Consider the following 24511-nt stretch of genomic DNA (forward strand, 5'->3'; position numbering starts at 1 on the left):
CCAGATAGACAGTTAATGGAGTTGAAGCCACAGTCGCACAATTGGATCTCCTCATCGTGGTGTTTGCTAATTGAAGGTCATTAACACTAGCACATCAACAAAATATGGAAGTCTCCCATTAGAAGAACTGCATGAAATGTCCTGCAATAAAGGATTAAATAAGCCTAGAACTGAACCTACCATATATTAAGTATATAAACTAATGTTTTTTATTTCTCCTCCATCACAACTACCTACTCCCAGATACTAATCTAAAAGCTGCTAATAGGGACTTAGCTGTGTTAGAGAGTACACTTTGTTGGCTTAGAACAAAGGTGAATGTAAGATCTTAGCTGACAAATGCCAAACACTCAAAGCGTACCAAGACATCAAACAGCAATATACTAGACAATTTTAGCAAGAAATAGACATTTTCTTTAAAAAAAATTTTTTTAAATTTATTTTGAGAGAGGGAAGGTAGGAAGAAAGAATATTGATGTGCAAGACAAACATCAATCAGTTGCCTGTAATGCACCCCCAACTGGGGACCTGGTCCACAACCTAGGTATGTGCCTTGACCAGGAATCAAACCAGTGACATTTTAGTTTGCAGGACGATGGCCAACCCACTGAGCCACACCAGTAAGGACAAGAAACAGATGTTTCCTTACATTATGAAATGACATTGTGTAATAAATATAACTATAATGATAAATATGACTAATACTCACCTCCATGTTCCTCTTTTTTAAAACAAATTCACTCCTTTCTTATTCTTGCCTCATCTACTAAGCCAATTTTATTGGCCCTGCAACTCTTCAGTTACTATTAACATTGGAAAAAACTTGAGCATAATTCATACCCTTCTGCAGGTGAAACTGTCCACAAACATAAACTACTCAGGTAAGCACTATTCCCTCGAAGCACAGGAACAAACTGCTAGTATCCCAAGAAGTATTTATATAAGAATAAAGAAGTTATCTATAAGTAACAAAAAGTTGCCTGGGTTATCTGTTCCAGTAAAGTTGTAGAAGATGAGCAGCCTAGATTTATTTTTATCTGTTCTTTATTCTTCACTTTTTTTTAATTCCTCAATTTTCTAGAAATCAGCACATTTTGTGATCAAGACACAGAAGCATTTCATCAGTAAGGTTGATAAAAACTTTTAAATTTCTAAGTCTATTTGTTGCCATGGATATTGTACTACTATAAACATTGACTTCATATTCAAAATTAAAATTTCGTATAATGTACAATTAACTTGGTATATAGACTACTGTTTAAATGTCACCACTCTTATACTACTTCCTACTAATTTTTTTGTTAAATTTCTAATTGGTAACTCTTTGTGTAACACTCTAGGAGGTTCACATTTAAAGTGCCTCATATTATTACTGTATTTTACACTTGAAACAAGAAATCTAAAGAAAGGTAACTAGAATAGACAACTCAACTTTCTTCCTGGAGAGTCCACACCATCAGGAATCAGATTGATAATGAAAGATTGGTATAAATATAATTTCCCTATGACCTATTTTCCCTCAACCACTTGTTTCCTCCAACAAACTTTTACAGGCAGAAGAGCCCACCAATGCCTGCAGAGGCTGTCTGTACTGTCTCCTGGTGAATCACAGAATGTTCCTTTAAACCGGAAAAACATAGCCTTAATGGTTTCTGTGGCTTACAGTTTTCTATTTGCATCACTGTGACGTTTAATAAAATGATAATTATCTTAACAGATCAAAATTCCAAAATTTAAATCTTCCACTTTGTCAAGAAGGTAGGTGATTCAAACCGTATTCAATTAGTGTAAGAAGGAAATAGCTATATGTAACTGTGATAACTTACGTTAAAACACCAAAATATAATACACGAGGATAAATGGAACTATGTGCACAATACTTTTTTCCTCCAAACTGACAGATATGACTCTTTAAAAAGGAATTATGTTTATATTGACTCATCTTGTATGAAAACGATGTCAAACTTCTAGTGGAAAAATATGCTATTCTATTGCTATTTGTATTTCAATTTCATTTCTGAGAACAGTAGTGTAAAAAGAAAAGATGTAAGAAAGATACTATTAAGGGGTAATAGATATCTGGAATCAAAATAAAACAAAATTTACAAAACTTTAAAGTACTAATAAAATAAGCATTTTATTAATGAAAGTCTGAAAAAACATGTGCACCAAAAGTGACTAATGCTAATAAAAAGAAACTTCAAATAATGTGTACTACATGATTCAATATTTTAAACTTTATATATAAAAGCTATATTATCACTACAAAGCTATGAACTATTAGAGTACTAACAATACTTTTCATACAAAGAAACTTAACAGTAGTAAAATAGGAATACATAAGATGCTTTTTTTTGGTCCATTTGGAAGAAAGAACTAAGTTGGGGGTTTTTTACATGCCTCCAAGCACAAAAATAGAATATAAGATGAAAACTGCAACATTCTTAATGTTTTTCCTTGTAATTCTTTAAATGTCACCAGTCATAATAGCAATGAACTCCTCTTGATTTACTGTGGTAAGAAAGAAAATGTAAGTCAGAAATACAATTTTTTCAGAGAACAATACTACTATTTTACACTAAGTAACTTTAAATTTTATATTATACAAATTCTTAATAAACCAAAACATAGCTTTTGTTTTTACTTCTTTTCTAAGAAGTTTAATATGTTTATTAAATGGAACTTCATGAATGCAAAAACATATAAAATGTGATATACAATATAAATATGGGTATTCTATATTAACTAGGAAAAGACACATTATAGAAGTTGCAAGACAGTCTGTCACAATCAAAAACTATACACTAGCAAAGATAGTTTTTAAAGTTTGAAATTGTTCATTTTTTAGACAGTTGAAGCCTATATTCTTTATTCTACTAGTTCATTTAGCAAAGTCTACCTTCTTAAGTAAGTTAAATATATCATGCATCTAAATTAGAATTCTAAAAGATAAGCAATAAGAAAAAAGTCTAATTCTTTTTGAACTTTTACATTTTTAAAAGCTTATTTTAAAGAAAAACTAATTGAAACCAGGTAACCATACATCACAAGTATCCAGAGAAATTGTAATTTTAAGAGATACCAATTTAATCTTAATTACATAGGAAATACTATAATATATAGATATAAATGCAGGAAATAATCACTGATAAAGACTAATTGTTAGTTTATCAAAACTATAAAATAAATTCAGTAAGAACCTCCAATTTATAAAGGTTAATGTTTAAGAAAGCAACCTAGAAATAGTTGGTGATAATAGGCAATATTAATGTAATCTTATAAAATATAAACTTTAATAACCAATATATATACATATACATGAAATATTAATAGAAACGTTCAGAAAAGAATGCTTCCTCTTTGTAGAACAGGTAATTTCATGGGTCCCAAGATTTTAACACATATCTTAACAAGGCGCAAGTTAGGAATGATAATTTTGATAATGATAACAAGAACACTACAATGAAAGAAAAGAGACCTTGGTTCCAGTCATAGCTCTGACACAGAGCAGTTCTGCATCTCAATTTCTTCATCTGAGAATACTGAACTACAGAGATACTCTTTTAAGTTGTTTCTAAGTCTAAAATACTGATGGTAATATATGAAAAAACACCACTGAATCAAACATTTTTAAGTGCCTAGTGAATGCCAACACCATACTAGGGGCTATGTACAATGTAAAAACAAACACCAGCGTTCCTATTCCAGAATATCATAAAGTTGAAGTGAGGAAGATATTAAGTGATATAAAATTTAATTTTCTTAGAACAATGATATCGTAATTAGGAAAGCTAATGTCCTTATTATTAGTAGATGTATGCTAAAATATTAAGGGGGTCAAGTTTATGATACATTTTTCAAATGATTCAGAAAAATATATATACATTATAGATAAAGCAAATACAATATGTTAATTCCTGAATCTAGGTAGAAGGTGTAAAGGTGTTCGCTGTACTAGTCTTAATTTTTTTCCTCCATGTGTAAGAAGATTCAAAATAAGGGCATACTGGGCTACATGGAGGACCAGGTTGTCTCCTGCAACTTTAATTGTGACACCCACTCCTCCACCTTCGATGCCAGGGCTGGCAATGCCCCCAATGACCACTTTGTCAAGTTCATTTCCTGGTATGACAATGAATTTGGCTACAGCAACAGGGTGGTGGACCTTATGGTCCACATGGCCTCCAAGGAGTAAGAGCCCCCTGGACCACCAGCCCCAGCAACAGGAAGAGAGACCCTCAGCTGCTGGGGAGTCCTTGCTCAAAATCGATCCCCAACACACTGAGAATCTCCTGACCTCCAGGGTCCATCCTAGACCCCCTGAAGAGGGGAGGGAGCCCTGTCTTGTCATGCACCACCAATAAAGTTCACTGTACCCCGCCAAAGGGAGGGGGGAAAAAAAGAGAAAAAAAAATTAACCAATTAAAAAGTTGAGGAGAGCTGCCCTGCAGGTGCGCATCCGCCGGCACCACAGACGCGGCTGCTGTGCTGCACCTGTGACGCCAGGGCAGCGAGGAAGAGGCTATTTCTACGCTCAGTGCCCAGAACGGTGGGCACTAAGAATGGTTTGTAGCCTGACAGCCCTTGGGGCTAAAAAAAAAAAAAAAAGTTGAGGAGATAAAATAGGTACATTAGGAATGAAAAAGTATACTGGTTTCAGAAACCACATAGAAAAACAATTTTAATAATCATGTCAGTCACATTTTACACCAGAAACAGAGAATAAATGCTATATAACACAAAGCATGATTATTAAAATAAAACTACATTTCAGTGTTGAAAAAATCCATCATAATGAGGAAAATCATTACTGATGAGAAAAACTTAGGTAAAAATAAATTTTGACTTGGCCTCCAAAATAAAAATAGAAGATTTGGTTTGATTAGTGGACAGAAATCTAAGGTAAGAGAATACCACCAAAAACATAGTTGAAGACAAAAATAGTGCAAAAATAAGATATAAGGAGTTAATAAGAATGAGCTCTCCAGAAGCTGAATAAGAACCATGAATCCATGCATTATTAAACATTTACAAGGCACTATGACAGACACAGAACAGAATACAAAACCTATAATACTCAAAATACTTTCAATAATCTTTACTAATTATAGTAGTGATCATTAACCTTTGCAGCTAAATGAATGCACTTTATAGTATTTTATGAAAACTATGATCCCTTTCTCCCCAGTTAAAAAATAAAATATATAAAAACTTTAAACAATTTCATTGTTATGTCCCTTCATTTAAGAATCCCTGCTTTAGTCAATCTAGACTGAAGCATGTTGACCAAAACAGGAAGTAAAAAGGATGTTTTTAAGGAAAAACAACATAATGAAAGCGTTAGAATTATTTGATTATAAATCATTTTAACAGTATAATACAGCCATGATTAAAATATTCAAAAAGTACTTATATTTTGTTAAATATCTAGAATTTTTCTCTCAAATGTAAAATTTCAACTCAAATTTCAAATTCAACTTCATTTTATTCTAAAACTACAAAACACTTAATTTTTACATTATACATATAAACACCTTGAAGTATTGTAGCATTTCAAAAGTATTTTGAACTGTTTCATAATTTCAGACCTGAAAACAGAATATTTAAAAACAAAAACATGGAAAACTGAAGTGAAGTTGCCAAGGAAATTAAACTACCTCCTTTATTAGCAGTGAACTATTCAGACAATTAAAAGAATCTGTGATACCTTTGTACATTTGGTTTTATAACCTTCTCTATCAAGAATATCCTATATTAAGTCCCTATATCTAATAGCGATAGCATAATACCTACCTTAAAACAGGCATTTGATAAAATATTTATTGATCAAACGGTATACTTTATTTTCTTTTACACTACCTTTTAAGCAAAATTTTCATAAATCAATCATTTCATAGAGTAAATCATGTTACATGTCATTAAAATAAATTTGGAGAAATTGAGTAGGTAAGTACCTTAGAGACAATCTGGCTTTGAAGGGAAAAAATTCAAGTTTTAGCATCTGAAGTGCCAACTGAATATTTTACTAATCCATTGTTTCCTATAATAGTATGTAATTTGTAAAACTCCATAAACATAGACATGTAATTAATTAATATTTCACTTTATAGCACAAGAGGCAATATAGTGTTTTAGTAAAAAACATGTTGTCATTATGGAGATCTGAGTTTGAATTCTGCCATGTATTATCATGGTGATAATGTTGGAAAGGTTATTAGGAATCTCTCAGAGCTTTAGTTCCCTTATCTATATAGGTATCTATCCTACACATGAATAAGTATAACATTGTATTTACTTCACAAAAGCTATTACGAAAATTAAGTCTTATATTCTACAATATAACAGGCTAAGCACAGAATAACTATATTTAACTGTTATTAACTATACGTTACCCCTTATCATATTTACAAGATAGTCCACTTAGACTTTTTCAATGTTGCTTCCATTTGTCCAAAAAATACACTGTGTTTTATTTTACATATGTTGGGAGAGATGGTGGAGAAGGGAATTCCTTCTATATCATTACCACAGCTTTATATTTCATATTACAGCTTCTTTTTCTTTAACTCCACATTCACATTTATTATTCTAATATACACAATAAAAACATTTTCATTGTTCTTAAATACTGAACAGTGTGAAAAATTCATATACAAAAGACTTAAAGTCTACAAAAAAAGGCAGCAAAGTATTATGATGATCTTTACCAGTTTAACATATACAAAGAAAGTAGGTTATATCTAAACAAAACTGTTTATAGTCAATTCAAATTAAGTGATCAGGTTAACAAGGTATTATAAAATATAACCCTACTTTTTCAAAAATGGGCAGATTTTCATAGAGCTGCAGAGACCCATTTATAGTAAGACAATGTTCCAAAGCCAGACCAAATGAATTAAAGTTGTAGTTCTCATTGTTTATGTATAGAAATATATCTTTCAACAGTAATTTTCTGAACTTTCCAAGTTATCAACTACAGGGTGGGACAAAAGTAGGTTTACAGTTGTGAGTGCATGAAAAACAGAGTTTATTTTGCATTATTAATTATTGTGTTATTTTTCATATAAACAACTATAAACCTACCGTTGCCCGACCCTGAATACTTAGTATATCTTGTTTCAAAAATAAATGTCAAATAGCTACTATGAATTCTACAAAGTAAATGTATTTATTATTCACAGTAGCATTTACAGACATAAATAAAAATAGCAATGTATGTACTGCTGTTATTCATATCCTCTACAGACAACATTCAATGCATACATGAATTCACAGACTTTTTGCAATACCTAAGAAAGCTGACCCACAGCCCAGATTGAAAACTACTGGATAAGACTATTTTAATATAAGACCACCCTCCTTTACCCAAAAGAAAACAAATCTTAATAATAAAAGACTATGGATAAGCCCTATTTTATTTGTAATGAAATACTTGGAAAAAATGTTATTCGCCTCTTAAGTCATTTGAATAAATGGCAGTAGGATACCCAAGCAACAGTTGTACAGTGACAAAGTGGAGTAACGCAAGCAGAGAGGACTGAAGAAATGTTTTAAGGATGCATTAAAATAAATCTTCAAGCAATGAGGTACAGATATGAACTAGGAAGATTCAAAAGCAACAATCAGAGCAATGTAACAAAGGATGAAGAAATAGAAGAAATACACATTTCCTAAGTAAAGTTTCACATCAAGTTTTAATTTAAAAGGCAGCTTCCTAATTAATATTTTCTTCTAAAGTCAAATGAAGCTAATAACTAAAATCTAATTGCGTGTGCCTAGTACAGAAAAAAATAAGTTATAACTGATCTTTTGACATGTTATTAAAGATTTATAAAACAGATATATCAAGATTCTCTATGTCACTGAAGATAGCACCTTTACAGAACAGAGTTCCTTTAAAGCTAATTTAGGGTAACAACAACTAGGGAAAACACCAAAAAAATTTTACATATTAAGACAGTAGATTCTAAATCCAAATATTACAGTGACAGTTTAAGAAATCATTTAAATTTCCTTAAGTTTTAATCATCTTTGTTTCAAAATATAAGTAACTATATCAATACTCTTCAAAAAGCTAGTATTAAAAACACAAGTTTTATAACACTCAAATATTCACATACTTATGAGAAAGCACAATACTGTACAATTCTAAAGGACAATCTACAAACCTGAACTGATACCTAGTTGCTACTGTCTTACCTCCTTATTAAAGCATACTAGTATTGCCAAGGTAATATATGTATATATTTATGTATATTTATATAGTCGGTACTATATCAACATATATCTACTATAAAACACACTCCAGCTCAGGACTTTAAGTCAACAAATATTGGAGAGCTCATTATGTTCCAAAAAATGCAGGGGAATATAAAGATTAGAAAAGACAAAAAAAGAAAGGAAAACAAGCTTAAACTTAATGCTAGGCACCATCAATTATCTTAATTTAATACTCACAACAACCCTGTGCAATATTACCATTCTCATTTTTACAAATGGGAAAACTGAGACTCAAAAAATGTTGAAACTTACACAAAGTTACAAAGCAATTAAGTAAATGGTAGAGATTTAATTCAAATGCAGGTCTGTATGATTCAAAGTCTCAGGCCTTTCATACTATATGATTCCATACTGCTCTTAAGGGGCTTACAACGTAATTGGACATACACATGTATATAACAGAAGGCAGAGCATAAAGTGTCAGAACAGTTTGTTCCTCTAAATGCTATAGGCCATCCATGAAAATCTCATAATTCATACAGAGACCATTGGAAGAGGATGAGAAAAAGATGAAGTTTAAAATGTACCTGAGAGAACGACTAACATTTTAACAGAAATTAGCAATTAGAATATTGTAGGATTAAAGAATGGCATGATAAAAAGCATAGCATAAAATAGTGTTTTCGAGATAGAATGTATTTTGTCAAAGTGTGTATGTATGAGAGGTGAAGGTTAAAGTAGAAAAATGGAAAACTACAGTGGGAAATAAAACTAGATACTTAAGGTAAGACAAATCATGAAAAGGCTTTGAACTTTAGGCACTGAAGAATCATTTTAAGTGTTTGAACAAGGAAATGACATCATCAAACCTGTACTTTAAAAAAAAGAATGCTATCAATAGACTGAATTAGGAGGATGGTGGCCTATAGGCATGAAGAGCAATTAGGAAGCTACAAAAGACTGCAAAGTCAGAGAGGGCAGAGGCCACGTCTGCTATTGTGTAGCACCAATCAGCACAGACAACACTGTACCCAGCAGGCATCCAAGAAAATAATGAGGCTATGATAACACTGCTACAAAGAAATTATGGTCTGAAGTAGGACACCAGCAGTAAAGAAAGATACAAAACAGATTCAAAACATCTGAATGACATAATCAATAGAACTTAGTAAAATTTAGAAATGTACGCAGTTGAAGAAGGAGGTATTAACAGCTGAAATTTTACTAAGTGGTTGAAATTTTGGTGATGTTTCACTCGCAAAGAAAAGTAAATATCTTCTTGAAATATGAACTCTCATATTACAACCTATACAGTTGGTTTCAAAGGTCTGCTTCATTCTAAATCAAATATATAAAATATTTATGCAAAAAGCCTATTACAGGGTAAACAATTATACTAGAGAGAGTTTGCAAAAGGTCTTGAAAATCATTTAGCTGTAGAAAAACTTACTAGATGTATATATCAGGGATACCTGGAATATGTTTTACTCAAACTTACTTTCTCCATCACCATCTTTATCAAATTCTTCTATCATAGCACGAAGTTCTTCATCGCTCATGTTTTCACCCAGTTCTCTGGCAACTCGTCGCAAATTCCTCAAGCTTATTTTACCTGAATCATCATCATCAAATAGTTTAAATGCCTTCAATATTTCTTCATGTGGATCTCTTTCCAATATCCAGTCTGTCACTAGAATTAAAAAAATAGAAAATAAAAAATAAACTGTTATAATCACACAGGCATTCATTTGTGAAATCAACTAAGTACTAGATGAGAAGTAAAGCTGTGAATCTGTCAACATTTAACTTGATTAATAAAATGGCAAATCAGAGCCCCAAAAGCCAAAAAGATAAACCTGAAATCAGAAAAATCAAATCCATATTTTAAAATTTAACCTTTACAATATCAATAATTCATCCTATTATAAGAGTAAGCAAAACTGTATTGCACAAAGGCAAAATAAAAAGAACTATATACCATATTTATCTAAGGTCTACTATTACCAAGAACTGTTCTAGGCTCCACTTACATCATGCACATAGTATATGAGTTCATAATCTAGTTGGAGAGATGTTATACCAACAAAAAAAATTAAAACTAACTAGATAAAAGATGCTTACTGGCTAAACTTAATAGTAACACCAACTGTTCCTCAAATTTAATCCAACTTAAAAACAAACACTGACATATTAATAAAATGCATTGCCATCGTTGACACAGAAACAATCTCAGACAGCAGATGAAAAAAATCCCACTGACACCTTTATGACTAGAAGAATCTGTTGGTTTTCCAAAATATGAGAAGTAGTTATTAAAAGAATTGAATCTAATTGCAGTAAGACATAAAAGGGGAAAAAAAAGTTCTGAAAAGGAGCTCCCATTTTGATCAGCAAGATAATTTCAGACAGACAAGTAACTAAAATTAATCATTTCAGATCTCAATAGCTGAAAGTATCAATGTTTTTTAATAGACTAAATGTAATAACATATAATTTGGTAAACTCAATTATTTCCAATATTACCAGTCTTGATCAATAGCCACAACAAAAACCGAAGTAAAAATCTGTGGCATTTAAGTAAAAAATCTGAAAATATCAAAGTAAACATCTCTGAAGTAACTCTGTAAAAGAGGCTATTGCTACAACAAAAGGTATTTATGACTCTCACTGTGCCATTAAAAATAATTCAATCTTATTGAGGTTTACAAATCATTAACAACTTGCACATGTTTGCATTTGGAAAGTACATAAATGTTTAATGCACTCAAAAGGAAAAATCAATTTAAGTCCCCGATATTTTATTATTGTTTTGCTGCCATTCCATCATACTTGAATAAGCTTTAGAATAAGCACCTATTTGTTCAACGTTAAATCATCTACACATATATTCAATAGTTTCCTTTTATCCATTAATTTTATCCAAAAAGTCTACCAAGTAACTAATTGAAGTATATTATTATAACTATGCAAATCATCAAAGCTCATAAATATTCAGTCAAAAAGGAATTGGCATATATACAGCCATAACACCAAAATAAAACACCACACTTAACTCTATGGCTCATACTCAACTTATTTTGAATTTAGTCCCAACAAAAAAAAGCAGGACAAGGAAAAAAAAAGTGTTAAGAAATTTTCTTCACCAATTAAATAATTAACATGACAGGTGAACCAAAAAAGCAGCTTGCTGCAAGTATTAATGTACTTAAAGAAGCAAAAGGGTGATCTGGGGAACAGATGGGGCTCCAAGATACATAAATTCTTTTCCCACCAATGCTTTAATTGTGTTAGTTACTTCAGACTATGTGTTTGCATAATCTTTTATCAATACTTTGTCTTAGAATGCAACTTTTCTTGGCACTATGAATAGCCATAATTCTGGACAGCTAAAATATTAAACCTTATGGTGACTGTCCTCCATGACTTCATGTTCCATTCCTGTCCTACAGAATAGAATTTAATTTTAAGAAATATATTTTCTTTCAATGAAAATAAGTCAAATGACATGCAGACAGTTAAGGTGGGTTCAATCTATGGTATTTCACAAATTTCTGTCTCTGTAACTCTATTTTCAAATTATACTATCAGAAATGTACTTCCTCAAAATACTTAGACCTTACACTTTATAAAAATCACTTAAGAACACAACGAGTTAAAAAATAAAACATTAAAAGTTTATCAAAAATCATGTTACTTCAGGGTAAGAAAAATATTATTTTGCAGTTTCTCCTAAAACTCCTCAGATTTTACATATTGATTTTTAACTCACCTGAATATTCCTTGTATAATGTGTGAAATAGGGCTCTATATTTATTTTATTTCAAGTAATAGTGACCCATGCACCTTATATGTTGAATAAGCCTTATTTTCCCCATTGATTTGAAATATCAATTTAATCGTATATTACATTGTTAGAAAGGTATATGTTTGTTTCTAAAATGCTCATTTTATTTCACTGATCTGCTTGGTGTCATGATTGCTGAGACTTTATAATGGATTTAAATTTTTTAATATTTTATAATAGATCTTGACATTTAAATAAATTAAATAAATAAACAAATCTGCATTGAAAGAAAGAAAGGAAGAAAGGAAGGAAGAAAGAAAGAAAGCAAGAAAGGACTCCAACCTTTTGCAACAACATGGGATGGAACTGGAGAATATCATGCTAAGTGAAAAAAGCCTGTCAGTGAAAGACAATTACCATATGATCTCACCTATAAGTGGAATGTATTCAACAAAATAAACTAACGAACAAAATAAGCCACAGGCAAGGAAACATGGGTCAGACTGAAAGTGACCAAAGGGCATGGGGAAGGAGGACAATGGTGGAAAGGAGGAGAAGGAACTAAACAAACATGTATGAATGACCCGTGGACATGGACAAGAGAGTGGAAATTGACTGTGGTAGAGGAGGGCGGGGTGGGATGGGTAGAGGAGGGAAAAGGGGGAAAAATTGAGACAACTGTAATAGAATAAACATGATTTAAAAATAAAATTAATGTAAAACAAAGAAAAGAAATATAGCTTCAACTATATAGCTCACTTTTCTATGCAAATATACCAGTTACTATAAATTCAACATTGTGGAGTCAGATGAGGTCTTTGTTAGAAGATAGTTTCCCATATTTGAAAAGGCTGGAAATTTTCAATCCCATATACCTAATCAGTGATCAGATCCTTGAGATCTGAAGATGCTACCTACCTTTTTACTTTAAATGTATTATCCCTTTTCATTCTCATCACTTTCAGCATAAAACATGTATTATTTTCTGCCCACAGTCTCTCTTCCCTCCAACTCATCTTTAATACTCTCAACAAACTTATCTTTCTAAAACATATGATTTACTTTTTTTAAAATTAACAATATTCTGCTAACTAAAGTCCAAACTCTACATGTTATGCAAGACTTTACCTATCTAACCCAATCCTACCTTTGTAGTCATTTCCCTAAGCTCTAGAGCAGGGAACTACCTAAAGTTTCCCAAACATGCTGTATTTCTGGTACCACTCTGTTTTCTCTGCCTGAATGCCTTCCTTTACTCCATCCACAATCTTCTCCTTGTCATGCTATCCTACCCACATCCCCAAAGGCCTAGACTAAAAATCCCCTCTGCAAAGTCTTCAATTGCTCTAATCAGAAATTGGCAAGTCATTGCTCTAGGCAACTCCTGCTCTATGCAAAATTATACTTTACCACGTAGCACCATACCTTATAGTCATCTACATTTAGTAAGCTCCTTAAAAGAACCTCTTAATAATCTTAATTTTCTCCCTCACCCCAGTAGAGTATCTAATACCAAACAAATGGAAATATTTGTTAAATAAGCAAAACAAAAACAGTAATATTCTATTCTATATAGCCAATGAAAAAATAAGTAGTATATGCCAAAAAAGAGATGGAATACAAATAACTGACTTATCTTGGTATTTCTTTAAAGCATTAATTCCTAAAACCCCTATGATACTCACTAGCCTCAGGCTGTCTAGATTCTAAACCTACATCAAATATATTTTAATATTTTTTCCTAGTATCGGGAAGAAAACAGTTGTCAGACTTCATCCAAAAATATTGTACAACAGTATCCTTAAACAGTAATAAACAGTCCATAAACTAAGACTCAAATTCTCTGATCTAGAGTTACTTGTCCCAACATATAAAACATTTGTGGTCAGTCACTCTTCAAAAATCATCAACTAATACAGAGAATATGTAGTTCTTGACTGCTTGATTCCCAATCAGTAATAAATTTTTATTTGACAGCCTGTATTCTAAATAGGTAGCTTTAGGATAGCTAAAGCGTTGTGCTGAGCCTGTCAACAGGCCAATGTTTGAAAGTCAAAAGGGATCCAGTATTTATCCTAGAAAGGATCCAGTTTTTCTGTTCTACTAGTAACACAGAAAAGATGGAAGGCCAGGAAAAGGCAGCATGGGACTCTGGCTTCAACTGCTAATAAAATCACAATTTCAAAAGTTGTATTTATTTAAGATGAAAAAATGTGTTTAGTAAAATTATTAATGAAATTATCTAGTACTTAAAATACCCTACAACTATGAAAACAGGTAATCAGCAAAATATATGTAGAATAGTTTTTATGTTCCAGTGATGCAATATGATTATTTCCAGCCATTAAAATAGACAAAAATTCTTTTTAAAGTAATAATAACAAATACTTAATAGCACTTACTATATGCTAGGCCCTTTCTTAAGGACTTTACATATTATTAATGCATTTACTCCTCAAAAGAATCCTATAGGATAGTACAACTATCCACAATTTACACTTCAAAATGAGGCACAAAGAAGCAAAATGACCAAGTAACACAGCCAGTAAGTGGCAAATCAAGATCTGAAGGCAGGCACTCTGGTTATAAATTGTCCATACTAAACCATTACATTGTATCAAATGTACCTGAATTATAACTCTTTCCTAATAGTATTATTTCCACTATATCTTAATACCTTGTGTCCATAAGTAAACAATCTTAAACTAAAATCATAAACTCCAGGAGCACTTCCATATTAAGAGAACACAGGTGGCTCCCACCCCCTTTTCAGGTAAATAATGCTATAAATTAGAGGGGAAAAAAAAGAAATATGCTTCCCAAAGGGACAACAAGATGCCTCTCTAACCATCTATCTCTTAGTTCATAAACTGGGGGTCTTCTGTACTGTGCTTTCTTCCTCTTTTAGGTTTATCCTTTAACTTCCCTCCTCTACACTTTTGGCTGCAGAATTAAAAATATATATATAATGACATGAATTTATTTTACCATATGTATTGTCATTTCTTTTTGATTCTCATATTGCTTCTGGCTGAATATTTAAAATAAAGGATTTGTGTGTGAATATAATTGCATTTGTTCCTAAACTTTAAAAATATCTAAAAATTACTATATGATATGCTTATCATGAGCCATATAAAGTGGTACCATAGATGTAGAAAATTAATTTAATAAAAACAAATCTAATTATAGAAGCCAAGAGGGAGGCATAGGTAGATATGCTTTGCTTCCTTACATGACCAAAAGGAGGATAACAACCAATTTACAAACAAAAAAACAACCAGAACTGCCAGAAAATCAAAGTATATGGAAGTCCAACAACCAAGGAGTTAAAGAATAAACATTCATCTATACTTCTGCGCCGAGACAAAGAAATATTGCCCAAATGAACGAACAGATCAAAAGTCCAGAAAAAGAACTAGGCGACAAGGAGATAGCCAACCTATCAGATGCAGAGTTCAAAACACTGGTAATCAGGATGCTCACAGAATTGATTGAGTACAGTCACAAAATAAAGGAAGGCTATACAAAGTGAAATAAAGAAAAATATACAGGGAACCAACAGGGAAGGAAATGAAACTAGAACTCAATTCAACGATTTGGAACAAAAGGAAGAAATAAACATTCAACTGGAATGGAATGAAGAAAAGGACTCAAAAAAAAAAATTGAGGAGAGACTTAGAAACCTCTGGGACAACTTTAAACATTCCAACATCTGAATCATAGGTGTGCTAGAAGGAGAAGAGGAAGAGCAAGAAATTGAAAGCTTATTTGGGGAAAGAAAAGCTTCCTCAATCTGGTGAAGGAAATAGACATGCAAGTTCAGGGAGCTCAGAGTCCCAAAGAAGTTGGACCCAACGAGGAACACACCAAGACACATCAAAATTAAATTACCCAAGATTAAAGGTAAGGAGAGAATCTTAAAAGCAGCAAGAGAAAAGGAGACAGTTACCTACAAAGGAGTTCCCATACTACTACCAGCTGATTTCTCAAAAGAAACCTTGCAGGCAAGAAAGGGCTGGAAAGAAGTATTCAAAGTCATGAAAAGCAAGGACCTACATCCAAGATTACTCCATCCAGCAGAGCTATCATTTAGAATGGAAGGGCAGATAAAGTGCATCCCAGATAAGGAAAAGCTAAAAGAGTTCATCATTACCAAGACCTCATTATATGAAATGTTAAAGGGACTTATGTAAGAAAATGAAGATCAAAACTATGAACAGTACAATGACAACAAACTCACAACTATCAACAACTGAACCTAAAAAAACAAAAACAAAGTCAACAACTAGAACGGGAACAGAATCACAGAAATGGAGATCACATGGAGGATTATTAGCAGTGAGGGGAAGGTAGAAGAATGCATGGAAAAAGACACAGGGAGTAAGAAGCATAATTGGTAGGCATAAAATAGACAGAGGGAGGTTAAGAACAGTATAGGAAATGGAGAAGCCAAGGAACTTATGACCCATGGACATGAACTAAGTAAGGAAATGCAGGAGGAGGGGTACAGGGCAGAGGGGGATAAAAGGGAGAAAAAAATGACACAACTGTAATAGCATAATAAAATATACTTTAAAAATTTAAAAATTACGCTAAATATGCATATAATCTATGTGTAGAATTCTAGGCAATATAAGTTACAATACCAAAGTCTTTGTCTTCTAGAATCCTCTATTCCAAAAAAGAACCAGTTATATATGTAGTAGACTAGAGGATTCAAATATACAAGAGGTCTGGTTGGAAAAAATCCAGCCATTGTTAATGTAACACGAACAGTTCGTGCGACATCCATGTAAACTGGCAGCCATGGACAGTGGACTGGAATGCACATGCACGAACAATAACTACTTCACTGACTAGTCAGTGGGGGGTGGTAGATGTCAATGAATGGGCATGTGTACTGTATGGCCATGGCACTCAAAATGACTGAGCAAGTAGAGCAACGAATCTGCATCAAATTTTCTGTTAAGCTTGAACATTCCTCCACAGATACTATTCAGGTGATTGAGAAGGCCAGAGCAATGAGCTACTGGTGCTTCATCGCAACAACGCACCTGCTCATGCATCACATCCTGTGCAGAGTTTTTTGGCGATTCATCAAATCACCCAGGTGACTTAGCCCCCCTGCAGCCCAGATATGGCCCCCTGTGGCTTCTGGCTTTTCCCAAAAATAAAATCACCTTTGAAAGGGAAGAGATTTCAGACCATTGATGAAATTCAGGAAAATACGATGGGGCAGCTGATGGCAATTCCAACGAAGGATTTTGCAGAGTGCTTTCAATAGTGGAAGAGACCCTGGGGGAACTGTGTGAGGTCCCAAGGTGTCTACTTTGAAGGGGACTGAGGCATCATTGTCATATATTTCTTGTATCTTCTTCAATAAATGTCTCTATTTTTCATATTATATGGCTGGGTACCTTCTGGACAGACCATATTCTCTCTCTCTCTCTCTCTCCGGACGGACCATATTCTCTCTCTCTCTCTCTCTCTCTCCGGACGGACCATATTCTCTCTCTCTCTCTCTCTCTCTCTCTGCGTGCTATAAATAACTCACTAAAACCAACTACACAAAAGTTTAACCATATTAAACCCTCACTGACATATTATCTTCAGTTGGTTGTTCTAAAATGTTTTCTCCTGCTTCCAGTCTGCCAACTGCTTCTCTTATTACAACAGTCTCCCCACTGCAAATTTAAACAGATGATTTTATTCACCAAGATCAAGGTCATCAAGAGTATGTAGCCTCTCATAAGGTTTGTCAACCTGAAGGTATGCACTTTCTCTATAGCCAAAGATACTAACTGCTACAGGTTTCTTCTTCTACCATATTGCCAACAAAAATCGCATACCAAATGCTCTTGGGAATTATTTTCCAAACAAAAGGATACCAAAATTTTCTGTTTTACTGTGAAAAGTTATTTTTTGATCACCCTTTTAGTTTTGTCATAAGCACACGTTACCTGGAAAGACATTTTCAATTCATCACAGGAAATCTTCAAGACATGACAATTCCTTAGTTAGAATCTTCAGAACAAAAGACAAAATGAAAAACCCCATAGCGAAGCTATAAATCTTTGTTCTTTGAAAATCAACATAAAAAGTACCCCCCAAAACACCCAAAAGCTCCACATATACAGCAATGTTCATTAAGAAGATTCGATAACACAGAGAATTAAGAAAATACTGACAGTGACCAGATAGTTTCCTAACAACTGCTAATTACAAAGACTATTAAAATACACACCAACTTCATTAAAATCTTCAAAGGTGATTTTCCCTGTGGCTTCTCTGTCATAATCTTTAAGAATCTTCAATACATCAGCTTTTTTTACATCAAACCCCAAGGCTCTCATTGCCACCTTTTGGATTAAAAGGGAAAAGCAAATTACAAAGCATTCTTTCAAAAAAATAATTTCAATTTAAGAGATATGATGGCATATTAATAAAACATATAATTCGTTTACATGTTTTATGTATCTAAAATAGCAAAGAGAAGTTTTTCTTCACTAGTGAAATTAAATGGCAATTTGTTAAATTTATATACCCTTTTTTTATATGACAAACCAATCAATGAGTGTTTATGGAAGATATTATACAATGCTCTTAGTGCACAGACATTAGTAACAAGTTATTTGTTCTAAAAGGATTAACCACCAAAATAGAAAAAAAGGCAGAGCATAAATATTAAAAGTTATATAAGAGATTAAAAAATTAAAATACAAATTATCATCAGGCTCTACATGATCAGTTATCAGCGAGTACATGACCCTGACTTTAGAGAAAGAAAACCTTGTTACTATAGTATAAAAGAAGGAGAGACATATTATTGGTTAGAAAAGGCTTACTTGGAGAGATTCGAATTGTTCCCTGATATATGGACAAAGTGGAATAGAAGAGTATTTAGAAAAGGATGACTGGTATTAAAACACCAAAATAAAGAATAAGGTTGAGAACAGTGAAGAGAGTTCTTTACCTCATCTGAATTGGGAATAGCTCAGGTAGAAACAAGCAGTTAGAAAATGAGAAAAGAAGATAGTAGTAAAAGTGTGAAGAACAGTCAATAAAAACCAAAAGAATCTGAACTTTATGCAGTGTACAATGAGGAATCAGTAAAGGTTTATAAGCAATGAACAATATGGAGAAAAGATTTTATGAAGATGAATGTACAAGGTGAACTAGAAATGGAGAAAGCATTTATAAAACTTCAAATATGAAATAAGATCCCAATCCGAGATAATAAAAATGACAACAAATGAAAGAGACATTAGAAACACTGATAAAAGCTGGGTAACTGGGGGAAAAAGTGGAAAAGGAGAAGCAAAAAGCTACAAAAAAGCTACTTTTCTCATAAACACCAATTTCCCTTTGTATCTTTGTAAATAATTCTGGGCCTTGACATTTTCCCCAATTAGAAGAGTATCAACATCACTCATCAATTCTGTTGTTTGCACCATGCAAAGTAGATTGAGACTGTGTTTATGAACATGTTCAAATGAAAAGACAAGTAACACTCCCCCAACTGAAAAAAAGAATGAGTCACTAAAGAATATAGTAAAAACTGTTTAAATCCTGTAGTTTGAAAATTGTTAATTATGTGAATGAAAAATAAGCCCCCACATTGGAATGTATACATTTAAAATATTATTTGTTTTAAATAATAAAGGTGGCTCAGTTGGTTGGAGCAATGTTCCATACACCAAAAGGTTGTGGGTTTGATTCCTTCAGGGCACATACCCAGGTTGTATGTTCAATCGCAGTTCAGGGCACATATGGGAGGGCAACAGATCAATGTTTCTCTCTCACATAGATGATTCTCTTGCTCTCTCTCTCAAATCAATGAAAATATCCTTGAGAGTGGATTAAAATAAATAAATAAAATGTAATAATAAAATAAAATACCATTCATTTTACCATGTGAAAAGGAGTTTCTAAAAAGATGATGTTAGGCCCTGGCTGGTGTGGCTCAGTGGACTGAGTGATGGCCTGCGAACCAAAGGGTGGCCAGTTCAATTCCCAGTCAGGGCACATGCCTGGGTTGCGGGCCAGGTCCCCAGTAGAGGGCACGTGAAAGGCATTGACACATCGATGTTTCCCTCTTTCTCCTTCTTTTCATCCCTCTCTAAAAAATAAGTAAATAAAATCTTAAACAAAAAAAAAGATGTTAGGAGTACTATTCAACTTTATTATAGCACTTAACTGTGACTGTTTAACATGATTTCATATTTCTAAGACCAATTTAGTTAAAATACTTTATAAATGTATTTTTAACCAACTGTCAAAAATGCAAATCATTTAATCAGAAAAATATACATTTAGAGTATACTATTACCTTTAACTCATGATAATCTATTGCTTCATCTTTGTCAGTGTCAAATAGTTCAAAAGCATCTTTAATTTCTTGTTTCTGTTCTTCAGAGAGCTCTCTTCTTTTTTTCCTCTTTGTTTTGTCTACAAGTTCATTTCTATGAAATAAAAAGAAGTCTATTTAATCCACTTAAATTCTATTCACCTACGGCTCTAAATGATTTAAATAAGATTACAAAAACGCAACCATAAAACTTAGCTAATGAATAATTTTCTAAATTTCTTAAAAGACATATTCTTGAGAATTTTTCCTTACATGACTCAAAGAAATTTTCCTTATTTTGCATAGGTTAAACTGCTATAAATTTGCACTTCGCAAAACTGAGAAATGCTACAGGTTATTTAAAAAAAAAAAAATGAACACCTAACTTTCCTTCCTCCTAGCTTTATATTTATTCCCACTAATATTACTGTGGAAGAAACAAGAAGTGTAAGAATAATTACTTTATGTCAGAAATGCCCCCAGAAAACAAAGCATCCATACTTATTGTTCACATCGTTCTACAAAATAAAATGTTTAAAAGAAAGTAAAATCCATAACTGACAATCACTATATATTTGGTTTGCTTTTGATGTTTTATAACATCAAAATTACTACAAAAAAAACATAATTTATCAATTAAGTTACAAAGAACTTTGGCATTATAGGTTAGAAATGTTTTTAGATTACATAATTCCAAGTTTGGCACTTCATAATTTCTTCCACTGATATTAACAAATCAGCCAAAATATTGAGTCCAAACATATGACTATAAAACATCAAAAAAGTACCTAATATTTGTGTTAATTTTACATGATAATGTGAAGTCAATGGTCTTAAAAATCTCGCCTAACATGCATATTCATATTCACTTTCCCATAAACTCTGGAAAACCATTTTAAAAGCTAGGAATGTCTTCCCGATGTTGATCCAAGTTTTCCAAATTTTCACATAGGACTGCTGCAACGCGTATAAATTTTGAGAGATAAATTTTGTAAAACTTTATACGACCGAGTTGATTTTATTATAATACGTTATCTATTTGCATTTGAAGTTTTGTTTTCTGATAATCTACAAAAAAGAAAAAAGACAAGAGTGGCCAGAAAAGGTAGGATAAAGCTGAGATTTTTTCACAAGAGACTTCTCACAAGCCTGGTTATTCCCGGGGTCAGTCATTTCTCTTCCCACGGTTCCGGGTGGCCAAGTCCAAAACCGACCGACAACTGACCCCATCCTTTTTAAAAGTGGTGTAGCTACAGAGTTATTTTTAAAGTAAAACATCTAGGTGAGGCTAGGGAAAGGGAAAACAGAGGATTAGAGGTCGAACTGAATGTGAGATAAAGTAGCTAAACAAATTCTGTTAATTTGGGTCTCTATGTGTACCATAATGCAGGACCCCGGGAGAAGAGCGAGGAGTTTTGTATTATTCCCAAATTTACTGTAAATATGTTATGAGCAGCTAAGGTAGGAGTCGTAAAATCAGGTGTAACTGAACCAAGGGATGCTCCGTGGCCTGGTTCGAGAAACACCAGGAGAAAAACATCGCGATAGTTAACAGCCTCTTTGCAACCAATACAAGTAATTCTTTGGAGCTCGAAGCCCAACGCGTTGATAGGTATGACTATCTCAGCAGCAGTGCAAGGCGCTCATCACCTGCGGCACACCTGGTCCCTTAGGATGAGGCGTGAGGGCCCGGGAAGGTTGGCCGAGGTTCCTTTTCCTCGTCCCAAGCTGTATCCCCTTCCTCGCCTCGGCCCAAACTGCCTCCCCTCCACACCCGCCCTGGAGCCCGCTGCCGGGGTGTGGAGAGCATTGTCGCCTCCTCATTACCGACCTCAGAGCTAAACTCATTTTCTCTTCGGACAGAGGTGTTCCTCTCAAGAACGACTTTAACCCCCTAGTGAAGGTTGTACCACTTGCACAAGCCGTTCAACAGACAACAACGACCTCCCCGGCCTCAAGGAACTCCCACAAGACAGACACTTCTGAGCTAGATTGGTTGAAATTGTTAAGGTCTTGCCCATCGTGGCGGAAGCTTCTTTAGTCCTCTTCTCTCATTGGGTATACTTCACGTCTATCAGAGAAACCGCTCTACCCTCCTGCGCTTTAGATTGGTCCGTGGCGTTTTCCCCGAATCCTTTGCGGAGCGAGGACCTCGGTCTTTGCGTGGGGATTAGCAGGGAGGTTGGATTTCGCCTTACGTGAAGAAGCTTGCTGCCTGTGGGCGTGTGTTGGGAGACTGGACGGGTGGCTCCGGGCAGGGAAGGGGGATGTCAGTGGGCGGGGGAGACATGCCGCAGGGTCTCCGGCAAGGCTGCAGTAGCCGAGGACAACGTCTGCAAAATTTAGTTTCTCTGTATTCTAAAAACTTGGAGGGCCTGAGTATATGGGAAAGTTTGTTTAAAACGGAGATTTAAATACCCTTTCCTCCATTTTGATGCCAGTACGTGTGAATCTGCTTTTTTTTCTCTTTACAAGCTGTCTTCGTGGCTCTGAGGCAGGTGCTGTGGATTGTATGCACAAGAGTAATCACTGGGTTGCATTATTAGTTTATTTAGGATAAAGGTGTTCCTAACCCACACTTTACTCTTCCGTCTTTGAACGGGTTTGTTCTCTTTTGTCTTTTATTTTCCAGTGCTGTAAGCTGATTATACACATGATGATTTCTCCACTAGCAAATCATGTTTCTTGGCGTTCACTTGATAGTTAATATATTTACTTGTTCATCTCTCCTACTAGACTGAATTTCTCGAAGACCAGGAATGCTCTTCCTAGTGCCTAATGCAATATCTGGTGCATAGGTGCTCAAATACATGTTCATTGAATGGACTCTTGCTGCAAAAATTCACGATGTACTGAACTAAGCTACAAATCTCAAAGGAATAAAATAGCCTAATGGTGAGGGTTTAGCAAGAGAAGGAGAAAGAGATATTGATACAACACTATGGTGTATGTTTAAAGTGACATGTATAAAGATTTAGAGAAGAAAGCGAACAGAGTAAAGACTTTTGGAAGGAGATGACATGTATGATAGGCCTAGAAAGAAGAGCTAAATTTGGATGAATAAAAATAAGTGATTGAATATAGCTTAAAAATGAACAACTAAAGCATAGCCCCCCCAAAAAAAAACACAAAAGTCGAAAACTACATTCTAAAGTACCTTTATAAATTATCTGTGAATTTAAAAGGAAGTAAAATTGCAATTACAGATGATTCACACATCATGAAGGGTTTACATCCAGATAAACCGGTAAGTAGACAACACCTTTAAGGAAAAAATGTCTTAAATAACACTTAACCTACCGAACTGCTTGGAACAGAATACCCAAAAAACCTGGCAAGAAGGTGCACTGGAGTTTTAACTGTTCACCCTTGTGACTGTGTGGCTGACTGGGAACTGTGGCTTTCTGACATTGCCTAGCCTCTTGAGAAAGTATGCTTATTGCTAGCCCAGAAAAGGTCAAGATTTAAAGTATGATTTCCACTGAATGTGTATCACTTTCGCACCTTCATAAAGTAAGAACATCCTAAATGAAACATTTTAGGGATCATCTGTATACAATAGGTTGTAATGACAATGAAAAAACTATATTAAAATTGTAAGGCACAGATCAACCAATGGAAGAAAATTATTATGAAAGTAAGCCAAGTATTTATTTGAAGTAGTTAGAAATGAAAAACAATAAACTAATTGAAATTAGTAGAAATTACTAAAGATAACAAAAGAATTAGAAAACAAATTTTAAAAGAAAGTTGTTAAAATAATAAATTGGTAAGGTGTTATGTTAATGATAAGCTGGGTTTTGGCAATACCAAAAAAATTGACATTCATGGAAGTGTAACGAGAAAGGGAATATTGCCATTAGTAATGTTGGTAGTTTAAAAGGGAGGCTTTAAATTTATTAAAGTGCATTTAAAATTTTTAAAATACCAATAAATAATATCAAAATAGTCACTTTTCAAGAGAAACAAAGATAAGGACTCAAAAGAACCCAGAAAACTGAATTGTCAAAAACTATAGGTAGGACTGAAAAAATAAGTCAAAGTCCTATATCACAAAAAGAAAGCATAAAGCTTATTCAGAGTTTATTATTAAAATGCAAGAATAATTCAAAATATAAATGTTAATCATCCTAAGTGTAAGTTGAGATCATCTCAGT

General features: G+C 33.5%; 1 protein-coding gene and 1 non-coding gene across 2 annotated transcripts; one reads left to right on the forward strand and one right to left on the reverse strand.

Moving 5' to 3' along the window:
- Positions 1-2188: 2188 nt before the first annotated feature.
- CETN3 (centrin 3) lies at positions 2189-22342 on the reverse strand. Its single transcript, XM_054578280.1, has 5 exons — positions 22186-22342; positions 20337-20469; positions 18252-18366; positions 9719-9910; positions 2189-2511 (listed from the first exon to the last, which is right to left on the reverse strand). Exons 1-5 carry the CDS (start codon positions 22200-22202, stop codon positions 2468-2470), a joined length of 501 nt encoding a protein of 166 aa, XP_054434255.1. The 5' UTR covers positions 22203-22342; the 3' UTR covers positions 2189-2467.
- Positions 4440-4583, forward strand: LOC129074789 (small nucleolar RNA SNORA43). Its single transcript, XR_008529593.1, has one exon. It is a non-coding gene; the product is annotated as a small nucleolar RNA SNORA43 (small nucleolar RNA).
- Positions 22343-24511: the final 2169 nt, after the last annotated feature.

Source organism: Pteronotus mesoamericanus, unplaced genomic scaffold (assembly GCF_021234165.1).
Source record: "Pteronotus mesoamericanus isolate MK-2021 breed Mesoamerican mustached bat unplaced genomic scaffold, CSHL_Meso_final contig_50, whole genome shotgun sequence".
Lineage (NCBI taxonomy): Eukaryota > Metazoa > Chordata > Mammalia > Chiroptera > Mormoopidae > Pteronotus > Pteronotus mesoamericanus.

Bases quoted from the DNA above. Each gene is read 5' to 3' on its own strand.
- CETN3 (XM_054578280.1), bottom strand. The intron at 18,367-20,336 runs GTAATAGTATAC...TTAATCCAAAAG, and splicing joins TAGATTATCATGAGTTAAAG to GTGGCAATGAGAGCCTTGGG. The intron at 2,512-9,718 runs GTAAGTTTGAGT...TTCTTACCACAG, and splicing joins TAAAGATGGTGATGGAGAAA to TAAATCAAGAGGAGTTCATT.